The sequence below is a fragment of the Chaetura pelagica genome, unplaced genomic scaffold, assembly GCF_000747805.2.
Source record: "Chaetura pelagica isolate M959 unplaced genomic scaffold, ChaPel_1.0 scaffold344, whole genome shotgun sequence".
Taxonomy (NCBI): domain Eukaryota; kingdom Metazoa; phylum Chordata; class Aves; order Apodiformes; family Apodidae; genus Chaetura; species Chaetura pelagica.
Genome location: NW_009953098.1, coordinates 6,496,560 through 6,510,640, shown reverse-complemented (window position 1 = coordinate 6,510,640; position 14,081 = coordinate 6,496,560). Strand labels below are relative to the sequence as shown.

Below are 14,081 nucleotides of genomic sequence, written 5' to 3'. Positions count from 1 at the left end.
AGCAGGAATCTGAAATCCGTGCCAGAGGAAGCTCTCCTGCTGCCTCCTCTCTGGTCTTCTCATTGGAATGGGGTTTCTTTGCATGGCTGATAGGTAAAGTCCACGGCTTACACAGCAACACCTCTATATTTTTCTGTCAGTAAAACATGTGATTTCCAGGGCAAAAACAGTCTCTGATGCCTGTTGTTATAAATATTGCATGCAAGATGATTTGTGGTTTTCAACTAGTTCAGTAAGAAGTGCAATGGTTTTGCTGCAATGCCCTCTGTTTAGACATTGTTTTCAATATATTCCAATATATCTAAGGCATGTTTGTACCTTGTGAGCTATTATCTTCCCCCACCATGAATACACAACTAATTGTTTTGTTTGTTTCTGGAAAATTAGTGTTTCAGAAGGGATGGGCCATAGACACAGGAGAAATTGAGATTGGAGCCCAAGTTATGCAGACCATCCCCCCTGGTTTATTCTGGCGCTTTCAGATTACTATCCATCACCCCATGTACCTGAAATTTAACGTTTCACTGGCAAAGGATTCTCTGCTGGGAATTTATGGCAGAAGAAACATTCCACCAACTCACACTCAGGTAATTAGCAATAATACTAGTTGAGTCATTCTCTGCATTTCCAAACAGCAGTGGATGTGTGTTCACAGCACACATTGAAGATGTGGAGGGAGGAAGGGCCTAGCTTCAACCACAAAAAGCAGTCTGTTTATCCCTTTCTTCTACTGAATTCTAGCTCTACCCTCAACTCATGCTCTCTCAGAGGAAGGGACAGTGTCATACCAGAAAGGTCACCAACTGGGACTGCTGAGGTGTGACTTGTCTGGGAGGCTGGAGAGGTGCACACTGAGCTGCTGTGTAGCATCTTCTTTGCAGGAGCAGTGGGGTGAAGTATGAGATCATTTGAAAATTCTTTACTCTTTTTAAGATTTCCTCAAAAAAAAGCAGCTTACATAGTCTGTATAAGGATTTAATATAAGAAAAATAAAGAAATTTTTAAAAAGTTGTTTCTGGTTTCTAATATGAAGATTGGTTTTGAGTGTTTACTCCTGAGGATTTCACAAGAGGAAACCTAGCTAAGCATTAAGAATATGCCATATTGCTCATCACATTCAGGTTTTTCTTAGGCTTAATGTATTTGGCACATCAAGCTGTCATTTCTGTGGATAATAGGTGTTTCAGCTTTCTTATAGCAGGATCACACTCCATGTAGTGTCATAAAATTACATATGGAATCATGGAAAGATTGTTTAGAGTGGACCTCTTGAAATCATCTAGTCTAACATCAAAATGATTTACTTGAGTTTTGATTGTAGAAATAAGCACTTTTAACTGTCATTGGCTTGAATTGGAGCTGGGTCTTCAGTTGAGCTGAAGCTGAAATTTACTGAAAATCAGGATGCTTAGAAAAACCTTGAGAAATAGATACATTTCTTGAACAGGAAAGTTTACATTAAAGTTGTGAGCATCAGCTTGGTTAGATATTAAGAATACAAAATAGATTGTTGTGGTAATAAAATAAAATTAAAATAAAAAGTATAAGTAGGTTTTCATATAAAATATTGATATTGAGGGACAAATACTTTCAAATCTGGTATCGAACAACAGGGTCTTTAATCTGTTCTTGGCATTTAAGATTTATTGCTGCACAACATGGGCACTACATCTTGGGAGTTTATTAATTATTCCCATTAAAGAGAAGGATTTTTTTTAAGTAAATCTGCTGAATTTAGTGCAACAAGTCTGAATTTACCCTGCCATAGCAAACAGCAAATGTTGATGCCAGATTTCTGACCTACCATAATGCTTTTTATATGGAAACTGAAGCTTAATAGATGAGGTTCTGCAATTGCTGTCCACTTGGGTGAATACTTAGTCAGGCAATTCCTCATAAGGTTTCAACTGGTTGTTGCTGTTTGAATAAGACATGCAGAATAGAGTAATAAAAATTTGCAAGCTGGTTAATTTTTGCTCATTATTATTTCAGTTTGATTTCGTAAAACTGATGGATGGAAAACAGTTAATTAAACAGGAACCAAAAAACTCAGAGGAGCCGCAGCAAGCTCCCAGGAATCTGATCTTAACTTCACTGCAAGAGGCAGGTTTCATTGAGTATATGGATCAAGGAGCTTGGCATATGGCATTCTACAATGATGGAAAGAAAGTGGAGCAAGTGTTTGTACTAACTACAGCAATTGGTAAGAAAAATTACTATAAAATTATTATTATGATTGTTACATTGGAAAGCTGTATTTGAAAAGAAATTATTGACCTTAATTCTGGTTTAAGTATTCTCTTATGTATATTTTATTTCAGCTTAGTTAATTAACCTCAGTGGAACAACTTGAAGTTTATGCCAATCTTAGAAAAACAGGAATATTTGTGTATATAAGAAGGATGCTATCAAAATTAAGTGGAGAGTTTTCATGGGTAGTAAGATTTTTATATGATTGCTTAAATGCTTGAGAAATTTCTGGTGTTATTTTGTTCAAAGTAAAAAAGATTGTCTGCCCTTTCTGTTTACATGGGAACCATATATCCTACAAAAATTTCCAGTATTTCAAATTCATTACAAAATCTCAAAAGCCACTTCTGTGGTTTTGGTTGTGATTGTTGTTTGGTGGATGAATGTTGTTTTATGCAATTATTCAAATGCACCATTTTGTTTGAAACACAGAAGGCAAATATAGGAGACAGTGTCCTGGTGGTTTATCAACTCCCTGCTGCCTTTTAATACATACAGGTGACAAATATTTGCAGCTCCAGATGCTGTTAGTGAGCAGTGCTCACATGTAGAGTTTCTTTGGAATTTATATGTTTGGAATTTATAAGTGTTGTATTTATGACAGTCTCAGTTTGCTGCAAGATTTTAACCATTATGCCCTTTAGTTAACCTGTTCTACCATATGTTTAGCAAGGTGTCTTTACTAGTAATGGACATGCCATCTGCTCTTTTGAAGAACTGGATGCTATTTTTGCTTGATGGTAAACACCTTGCAGAGCAGGACAGTATGATTCAAATACCAAGATTTTGAAGGACTCGGAGGAAAATCCTTTAGAAACTGAGTTAGAATTGTAATGGCATGTTTGTTTAAAAGTTCATGTTTATTCTGTTTGAAAAAGTTAATCTTTTACAAGAAAAAAAAAAAAAACAAAAAAACCACCATTATTTATTGTGATATGGGAAAATAATATTCAAGCAATTTATGAAGCATCTTGGCAGATGCTCCATGAAGAGCATAAAACCTGGCCAGACTCCAGTCCAGATCAGAATCCAAATACCTGTCCCCTAGTTTATTTCTATTGTAAAACAGCAGTGTTTATACAAGAGGCTTTAAACAATAGCTCATGATTAAGTAGCATATCCTCTAAAGAAACTGAATGCTGGGCTTTAGTTCTTTTTACATTTGATGAAAAAGTCATTGTCCATTCCTTCTCTGGCCAATAAGCAGAACAGGCTGGGTCTTACAGAAAGGAGCAGTGAGAGTCACAGTGCAGGCAGGAATCCCTATATCTCATCTCAGAAATGGCTGCAAGAAGACATTTTTGGCAAAAAGAGGGTTCATGCTGCAAGAATCTACTGCTGATGCATTTGGAAATAATGAGATCTACAGTAGTTTCATAATTTAGTTATCTTCTTCTCATTCTTTTCTTTGCATAACGCTTCTTGATGGTTTTTGGGGGGGTTCCACCAAAAAAAATAACCCGTGAGTCATACGCCTGAGCCCAGAGTGGGCTGGAGTCGTGTTTGTGACATCTCTGCCAACAAAGGAGTCAACCAGGACTACAGATGGAAACACTCGGAATAGAGCAACAGCTTTGATGCATCCTGCTGTACACTGCTCTTGGCTGTGTGAGGCAGTGATGCCCTCCTCAGGAGCATCTGTTAGGTAGTATTTCAGGTTGCTCAATATTAGTTATGTACAAAATTGATTTTGCTGACACTTTAGCTAGAGCTCTGATCAGACTTTCCTCTGAGGAGGGTGATTTGCGTGCAAAAATGTCTCAAGTGCTTTCATAGGCTGAATAAAGGCCAGCCCAAGGTGGACGTATCACTGGGAAGTAACTTTTCAAACAGTTAATTCTTCATTTCAGATCAATGTAGGGAGCCTTTACCATATGGTTCTGAAAAACTGAGAAGACAGGCAAGTGTATGCATAGAGCAAGAGAAGAGTTGATAATGGACAGTAATGTGGAAAAATTAATAGCAAGCAGCATATCTGTGAAAAAAAAACATTAATTCTGAAATGGAGATTTTTATGTTTTTACTTTGAAACAGCCATCCGTGTGTAGGTTGTGGATGTCTGATCAACAGATACATATCAAATACCTGCCAGTTCTTTGATATAAAAAGATAGACGAAAAGAAACATTTTAAAATAATAGTAGTTTTTAAGAGGAACAAATCCTTTTCTGTCCAAGTGCCCATAAATAAGATCAAAATAAATTTATTTCAGTTATACATATTAGTTGTATAATGTGCCTGTCCATCTTTTGAAAAGCTGAATTTGAGTTTAAAAGTGTTTTTCTCCAGTAGTTGTTATTTTGTGGGAAAGGAGTCATGTTTTCCATCTTCCTGCAGCCAGAGGTACTTCCCCATAGCTATTAGGGCATGTGCCCATAAAAATGCAGAGACTCCCCATCCTAAGCAGTAAGAGCCTGACAGTGACCAGCTCACAATGGGAGCATCTTAGCTTTGGAATTGCTTCCTATCCTTTACATAAAATCCATATAAATCAGTGAATCCATTTAATTCCTGTAGGAAATACGTGCGTACATTAAAACCAGCTAATCTGTGTACAGACAGGAGCCTGTCCCCAGATGTGTGAGGTTAAGTGGTTTGCTATCCAAAGCTGTGTGATGAAACATGGGAGAGTTTAAGATCAGAACTGAAGGTGGTGTTTTTTCCTTCAAATCTAGTTCATAGTCCTTTACTGCATTGAGTTTCACCACTGTACAAAAGTCTGGTTTTTGTTCATCTGATTATATAGAGGTGGAAATCCTACCCTCCTCTGAGGAATTCAATGCACATGGTTCAAATGAACACTATAGAAGACAATTTACTTTATAAACAGGTTTCAAACAAATTATTCCAGCAATAAAAGAAAATGTTTAAGGTGGACATTTTTCAGCAAATGCTCTGGTTCTTGCAGTGCTTTTAATGGTGGTAAATTTTACATGAACACTTACTTTAAAAGCTTTTTGGTGTGATATAAATGATGCACTTGTTATCTCAAAGCTGTCAAGACCAAATCTAATATTTGTAAGCTGCTTGAACAGGAATTTTGTTTTATGCTCCCTATGAATGAAAATGGGCCTTTTACTGCTTCTGCATCAATTTGTATGTTGAGATGTGTCCTGCAGAGTGAGGTGAAGGTGCCATTTATCTCAAATTCAACCAATTTGTATTTTTCTCTCTGCACAACTCTCTGAATAAACAGAAATCCTGGATGACTGCTCTACTAATTGCAATGGGAATGGAGAATGTATCTCGGGGCACTGCCACTGTTTCCCAGGATTCCTTGGTCCTGATTGTGCAAAAGGTAATCTCATGTTAACTGACCCGCAGTGCATGACAGAGCTGCTGATTATGGTGTGTGACTGCTGGGCTTGCAAAGATTCAAAGTGATTAAAGGAGATTAAATTCCTTTTTCCAGCCAGATGTCAAATACAGTACAAGCACACATGTGGAAAGTTCCTTTATGCCGTACTTGAGCTAAAATACATCAACCACTTTTCTCTTCCTGACTGTCAGAGTTAATAGATTCCTCCATTCCTCTTTGCATCCTCTGCTTGATTATAAAATACATTTTTTAATAAGTGTGTTCGCTTAGCGTAATGTTTTCTGTTATTTAAAAGTGACAAACAGTTTCGCTTTGGAGAAAATTGCATGAGTCAGTCAAATGCTTCTGTGGTCTAATCTTGAACAGGGTGTAGAAAAGAAACCTAAAGCAGCTTAGAAGCTTCTTTTTCAGCATTTGGAGCAAAAAAAATGCTAAAAAGATTGTAAGCTTGTTTCTGGTTCAGATATTTCTGTCAGTAGTATCCATCACCTACTGCATATGATGTGTGGAAGTTCTCTTTTTTTTTTTTTTTCCCAATGTTTCCTCAAATTTAGGATTTTTAAGAGCTGGATTGGTTCAGAAATTGATACTGTATTGTACGATTAAGCTTCCACATCACTGCATTACAGACAGATCAGTAATGGCCAAAATGGAAGGAGGAAGAAAAGGGCAGCATCTTGCTTCAGTTCACAGGGGGAACAATCTTGCTGAAAATCATAAGCAGGCATCGCTTTGCAAATTTTCTGACAAGGCAAATCAAGGGGAGGGCAATTTTTTTATCTTCTAAGATATCCCAAATGAGTATCTTCAAAAGGAAGGTCTACTAGTCAAGCAGGCTGAGGAGACAAAGACATTGTTTTACTTCTGCCCAACCTAGTTCTAAGATTTCAATTTGTCACAACCCTGGATTCAAATGGAGGATGGGGGGCTGGAGTGGAAATGCATTTCTACAGAGCAGGAAATAAAAGCTAATCTATGTAAGTATGTAAATACATTAAAAGGTCAATCTGCCTTCTTCAGATTCCTGTCCAGTGCTGTGCAGCGGAAATGGAGAATATGAGAAGGGTCACTGTGTGTGTCGCAGTGGGTGGAAGGGACCAGAGTGTGATGTTCCAGAAGAACAGTGTATTGATCCAACCTGCTTTGGCCATGGCACTTGTATCATGGGCGTCTGCATCTGTGTCCCTGGATACAAAGGAGAGATTTGTAAGGAAGGTTAGTGCAGTTTCCCTCTCTATATTTAGGGGGCTTGATTTTTGTCTTCTCCAAACCTGTTTTAAGGTAGTTAAGAACTCAGATGTGAAAAGCTTATTGTGAAGCTGTACCGATTTGCTCAAAAGCACCTTTACTATCTTGAAGAAAGAAATGTTAAGATAAAAAATTATCAGAGGTAAAGGCATTCTGGTCTTAGTGACAGTCAGCGGAAGCTGGTCACATAACTTCCAAGGTTCATGTTTTTATTCCAGAAGATTAAAATAATCTAACATTGTCTTGTATGACTATCTGATGATTGTAGCATGGGAAGTTCTCTGAAATACTCAGTTTCTCTTTTAGTCCAGCAAGACTCTAGTTCTTGGATTATTTTAGTTTACTTGCTTAATTGTGTTCTCTGTCCTCCAAAAATGTCCTGGAAAACATCCCAGCAAGCAAGGATTCCTATTTTTTTGTGAAAGTTGTGAGACCATCTTGATGTGGTTTTCTCCACTTGCTTCTCTCAGATGCTTGTTTCAGGATGGGTGGCAGGTGTCCACAGTCCTCCTTGCTGCCGGTAACCTCAGTCCCTCAGCACATGCTGTCACACAGCCTGTGCAGACTTTTTTACTTGGCCAAAAGCTAAGGGCAAGAGAGTCAGAACATAATTTAAACAAAATATGATGTGGTGCTTCTCCAAAGTAATCAGCAGCTTGTAGTCAGCTTTTACCTTAGTTTGGTCTGTTACATCCTAGATTTTTCTGCTAAGACTGTACTGACAATATAAAGTCAAGAGAGCAGCGAACAGTTCCAGTTTACCAGAGCATATTGTGTAATTCTGTTGTCATATGTCATTTTTACTGTTCAGGGTACTAAACTGGCATCCTTTAAGGCTTGGCTAATAAAAAGTGGGAAATTCTGAGAACAAGTAATTGTACTTTTGTTGGTTGTAGTACCCATGTGTCTCTGCCCTCATCTGTAGAAAGAAGCAGTTGTCATTTGCCTGTTGGCATTTTTGAGATAGCTTGTCAGCTTTGACTTCCTTCCCCTGTGCCTAGCCTCAAGGAGCAGAACTCTCCTTCATGCTTGCCCTCATTTGATGATTTTTCACTAGTCCCCTTAGCCTGAAGCTAGTGACTGCATACTTGGTGCTGCCTGCTGTATAGAGTTTAGGTAATTCTTTTGAGTAGCACACAGAGGAGGCTCTTTATGAGGCTTGAATTCTCTGGTCAGAAAAATATCCAGGACGGATTTGATGGATTTGACATACCTGGTACAGTTTTTAAAGGGAAGATTAAGAGAATGCTTCTGACATATTCAGTTGTGGGTAGTTTCAGAAATGGACAGAAACAAGAAAACCCAAATGGGAAAAAGCAAATAATACACAGATTTGCTCACATGAGGCCAAGATGCCAAGCCAGCCTTTAGCTGGTGAGAGGCTGGCTGCTGTTTTCAGTCTCTTTGTTTCTTTCTTGCCCTTATGTGAACCTGCAAAGTGGTTGAAAAAAATAATTGAGATAAATGTAGTTAGACAGCTTTTGAAATTAAGAGTGTGAAAACACTAGATTTTGAAAGTGAGACCTATTGATTTTTTTTTTTAAAGGTAAAATGGGTGGATGAAACAAACCCATGTAACCAAGTACAGTGGGGTTTTATTTTAACTGTGTGTGTATGACATGACTGTTCAGTTTGCTGTATTGCACAACATAACGTGTGCAGTAGTGGAAGTAATTCTGTCAGGAATTCAGATGGCATTATTGTATGTAAATATGAATTCAGTATTACAGCATTTTTGTTAACATAGCAGACATAGTAACAGATGTACTATCCAGGGAACACCAATAGCTACGTGTATTCATTGCTATGAGAGTCCTTTGAATTTGTCCTGTCAGACCATCATTAATGGAGTGGTACTTTATAAACTGTTTATGGAGTCACTCAATTAATTAATTTCAAAAGATCAGCAAAATAAAGAGCTGTCTCAGGATCAGAGAAAATTGCTGAGTACTTTAGTCCTATGCTTAGCAAGATCTGTGTTGTCCAGAAACACATATTCCCCACTTTTAGTATTACATTGTGCTGTGGACAACCCTGGAAGGCTGAAAAAGATACAAAATAAATCTTGAAATAAAATCTTTAATTGGTGGCATATCAGCTCAAAAGATAAAACATCACTTCTTTATTCTTAGGTCAAAAGTCCTGTAAACTAGAGGCCATTAATCTCTATATCTGAAGTATTTAGTCTTCTCTTCCTGAAGCAGAGCCTCTTTTCTCTTGGGCAACACAGGATACTCCTTGTTATGTTTACAATTTAATTATTAAAACAGTACTTCTGCTGACACTTGTAAAAATGCACACGTGAACTTTCAAAGTGCCTCTTTAACATTAGTCTGAAAAATGATCTAACAAGAAGAGGCCTTTGGCTTATTGTTTCCATGCTGGGACCCCACAAATTCCTCCTCAGCTCTGCAGCCTTCCTGCAGCCCCCAGCGAAGGGGCTGTGTTCTGCTTGCTGGGGCTCTGTGAAAGAATATGCTAATTACACAGGACTAAGCAGCTGATTTAAATTCTTCTACAGAGCTCCTGAATTTTTCACTAGGAATAGTTTAATCCAAATTGAGAACAAATTTAGCCCTTTGTCTGTTTGCAAATTGTTCATCAGTATGTTATGACTTTTATGAATCTGTTCATTATCTGCGATTGCCCAGCACATACTTTTTAGGATTGGATGAGACTTTTTTACAGCAAGCATCAGTCAGAGATTCACTACTCAGGGTTAGTGGGTGGCCATTTCTTTTGTATCAAATTTTCAGCTGCAGAGATAGCTTTCTACAGGAAGATGAAAGAGTAAATCTTTCTTTTCCCAGATGTAAATAAAACACAAATGGAAACACAGTGCACAATTGTAGAAATAATAATTTATTGCTCCTGCTCTTCCCCAGCCCCTGCTACTGAAACACAAACTTCAGTGACCTGGAGCAATAGATCTGTCTTGGGAATCTGATTTTAAAAATAAGACAGTATCCTTGACAAGCAGAATCATATGATCACTAAGAGTCTACATGCTTGCTTTTTTCTTGGGTTTGGCTGATACTTTTGCATACATTTAACATAGACTATTTTTTCCTTCTGTTTGTTAACATTGTTTGGGCATTTGCACAAAAATCACCAACTTAATCAGAATCCCTGATGCTGGATTTCACTAGAAAACCCCCAGAAAGCTGCAGATGTTATTCTCTAAATGGCATATTCCCTGCTTTCCAGAGGACTGCTTGGATCCAATGTGCTCTGGCCACGGTGTGTGCGTTCAAGGGGAATGTCACTGCTCCACAGGCTGGGGTGGTGTGAACTGCGAGACGTCCCTTCCCGTCTGCCAGGAGCAGTGCTCAGGGCATGGGACCTTCCTCCTGGAGACAGGACTCTGCAGCTGTGAACCACAGTGGACAGGTTCGGACTGTTCAACAGGTATGCTGGAGGTTTCATTTTTTCAATATTGCCTGTACTTTCTGTTTGAGTCATGAAATAAAATAGTTACTATTACTGTGCTGGTAGGAATTCAAAAAAACAAGCTAGGGGTGATCCAAGGGTGCTCTGCCATGGCACTTAATGGGCTTGGCAGCAACTGGCTTTCTGTTGACAAGGACAGGAAGGCTTTGTCTCTGTAAAAAGGGTGTTGACTGCCTAATGGCATGCCAGCAAGAACAGGAGTCCTGCAAGTGTGCAAGTGCCTACTGGCAGAGCTTGGAGTTAAGATGATTCAACATCTCAGCTCTTGCCTGTGATGTTGAGCACTTATCAGGCTCATGCAATGAGGGAAACCACAATCCTGAGAGAGTCTGGGAGGATGTAAAAAAATAATGGTCTACATGCAGTGACTGATGAGTAAGAAGGCTCTGTCAAAAAATCTTTAAACAAAAATGACCATCCATTCTCTCATGCTGGGATAAAAAGTCTTTTCTTTCTTAGAGGACCATCAAGGTTTGATCCCACAGAATTTGATTAAGGGTTGAAATGGATTTCCTATGTGCTTCGTACATTTACGTTTCATTTTCTTGAAATGAATGCACTCTGGACATTTTACTCTGTAATGGAGCATGTCATTACCAATCTACGTGCTACTATTTTTTTCCCTCTATAAAGCTCACAAAACCAGAATCTCAGATGATAAGTAGCACATCCCAATACAGAATTGATCCAAGTGACAGATTTGCTGAATACTGTGGAATTCAACCAGTGGTCCAAGTCACCAATTTTTTCTTAGGAATCATCATTCAAAAGAATACTTGTAACAGTATAAATTTCCATTCAGATCCTTAGAGTACATGATTGTGATCTTTAAGGTGGGACTTGCAAAATGTCCCCCTCCATGGTAGTTTTTCAAGCAACAAAATATTGACCTGCTAATAATTCTTAGTCCTTGTTACAAAGATCCTGCATTCATTCTACACTTCAGAATTAATGCATGTAATCTTAGGCTGACACTGCCAAATTTGGTACCTGCTTTGGTAAGAATTGACTTTTTACTGGCTTTCAGCATAAGCCTGGTTGCTTGCATTTTTATAATGTTTTAGCATGTGCTAAAAATGTGTCCTAAAAGTTAATAATATAGTAGTACTTCTATTAATAAAGCAAACAATTAGGAACAGTGCTAGCTACTAATTATTTACTTATAAAACATGCAAATTAATTCTGTTCTAATACATTGTAATCGTAGCTGAAAAAGGGACAATAATCTCCAAAAAGTCTGTTGTGCCAACTGCATGGGACAATTAGATATTAAGTAAGGGAACAAAGAGCTATCATATTTGTCTTGCGTTGGGTAAATAAGGGTACACCTACAAAGCTTTTTTAATTATTCTTTTGAAGAAAGGTGACTTTATTTCTTTCCTCCATCAATCCATAGGGAAAATACTTCATCTCTGCTGTCTTCCAAGTTATCAAAGAATGATTTTGCAACCAGCAACAGCCATCTCCCTTTATAGCTGAATGCTTCAGATTTATTTATTTTTTCAAATATGTCTTTCTTCCTGGGTGTTAAAGTAGTTTCAGGATTGTTGTGGCAATACAATGAGTGTTAGACTGAAATACAGATGTTCATTTGTGCTTGAGACTTTCTTGCTAGGATCAGTGATTGCTGTGCATGCTAAAAGTGAAGCTTGATTTTAGTGAGGAAGGAAAAACATCAGATGAGTAAGTCAACAGGGTCAGAATATACAAGCTGTCATAGGTGAAAGGAAAAAATCATGAGGTTCTGTAAAATGAAGAGAATGAAAAGGGTAAACCACAGACTGCTCATCTGGGATCAGACAGCAAGGAAAGCTTTGCAACTGATAGATGAGCAGTCTCTCAACCTGTCTCAAAGCCTTGCACTTTCCCAACATGTCTGTACTGCTTCACGGTCAGTTCTGTGAAAATTTGCCTTTCTGTATCCCCTTGAAGAATATAGGCTTCTGTCCTTGTGATTTCTGCATTCCCCAGCACATTCCAAATACTTTCAAAATGGAAGGATAAATTATTTTAAGTTTTGTAGTTTTTCTAAACAGAAATATCTTGCTGTACTTTAAAAAGGATCAGTTCTAGCAAAGATACTAGAATGTTTTTGAATGCATTATCCCAGATACACCATGGCTCACCTGAAGAGGGATGAACTATCTCTGTAATCCCTTCTCCTGCCAGTCCATCTCTAACTCTTCAAACAGTAAGAAATTCTATTTCACAAGTGCAGACTGGGGAAAGACAGAAATCAGGTCTGGACATGGAGGAACAGAGATGAAGGGTGAGTGAATGTGTCATGCATGTATATCCTGGCTCCAAATGGACTGGCTCAATTCTTGGATGTTTGAGGCTGGATAAGACCATGATGTTCGTGCTTTTTGATTTTCTGTAGGACGTGTACCAATATATAACAGTATCCTTCTGTTTATGTTTGGCACTCATCAATTCTGTTTAGGTTTCAGAAATTCGACTTTCACACAATGACTCAAAAAAAAGGATAGTATACCATGTCCTTAGGTAAATTGTTTCAATTAGGCCTGACCCTCCCTTCTAAAAAGTGCACCTTCTACTCCCAGTTTGAGTAGGTGAAAAGTCTTACAATTGTATTTATTTATGTGAGGTGAAATGCTGTCAGATTCTTTGTCAGAATAATTTTATTATCTGTCCTTAATGTTATTAAAAAAAAAAAAGTTTAAGTCCATTTGCTGAGGCCAGGATCCTTCTCCAGTGCAGCATAGATCTGCTCACTTTCTTTGCACAGCTTTGATTCTTGAAGTATTTCCAAGAGCAAACAAAACAGAGGCACAACACTGTTACAGTTCCACACTATCCAAGCCAGTTTTGAATAGTCAACATAACAGGATAGTCTCTGCTGTGAACTGTGGACTGCCAAAATCCATCTCATTTCACCACCTCCAGAAATCCCTAGATCTAAAGTTCTTGATGGCCAGTTGTCATCCCTTGAGGCCCAGAAAATCCTCATACAGAACTCCAAAACAGCTGTCAGGGTATGTCTTCATCCTGTTTGAAATGATTCTCAGTAAGATTAGCTCAGTACGGGCTGACAGATATTCTGACACTTAGGATGTCTAATTGTACACTACTTGTAGGACACAACCTACATTGGCTTTTTATGTACCTCTGTCAAGATCCACTCTTTTGATATGATGCTCTTAGCTGGATATCTGTTAGAGGCATACTTAGCTTCTTTCTGACCTACAATATTGAACCTCCATGAAAAGCCATTTTCTTTTGTGAGCTCAGAGTTCAGTTTGCCCATCCCAAAGATGACATGGTTTCCATTCAGGCTTTGCCTTGCAACTTATGCACCCATTTTAAAGGCTCTTCCTGTCAGCTAACTTTCAAACAAAACAATAATAAGATTCTGATTCTTTCACTTTCCTTGGGCAGCAGAAACTGAATTTCATTTTGAAAATATTGTCAGATAATTATCTTTAGCTGCACCAATCAAAACAACATTGGTAGGTATCTTTCTACAACCATATGTGACAACAGGAGGAAAAAATATCACCTTCTGTCTGTACCTAAGGTTTGGCTTTTTATATGAACAAGAACAACGTGCTTTTATTGTTCTATATGATTATACACTGACGTGTAGTTACCATGAAGGAGATGGATTAGCCTATTTTGCCAATTTGCCAACTGGCTTGAATGCTGAAGGTCAAAAACCAGCTACAGCTTTCCCTGCTTCTAAATTACACCAATGTCAGAAATTTGTAGAGAAGCAGCACAGAGTCATTCCAGCTGACTTCTCCCAAATGCTGTACCTTTGACATAGCTGTTATAATTCCAGTTGCAAGGATCAC

At 38.2% G+C, this 14,081-nt stretch overlaps 1 protein-coding gene across 1 annotated transcript in view; it reads left to right on the top strand.

The window, feature by feature from the left end:
- The window catches only part of TENM1 (teneurin transmembrane protein 1), a 227,434-nt gene that overhangs the window by 100,927 nt on the left and 112,426 nt on the right, over positions 1 to 14,081 (top strand). Inside the window, 5 exon segments of the mRNA XM_009997127.1 lie at positions 388 to 587; positions 1,993 to 2,203; positions 5,446 to 5,547; positions 6,589 to 6,783; positions 10,024 to 10,224. Coding sequence (XP_009995429.1) covers positions 388 to 587; positions 1,993 to 2,203; positions 5,446 to 5,547; positions 6,589 to 6,783; positions 10,024 to 10,224 — 909 coding nt within the window.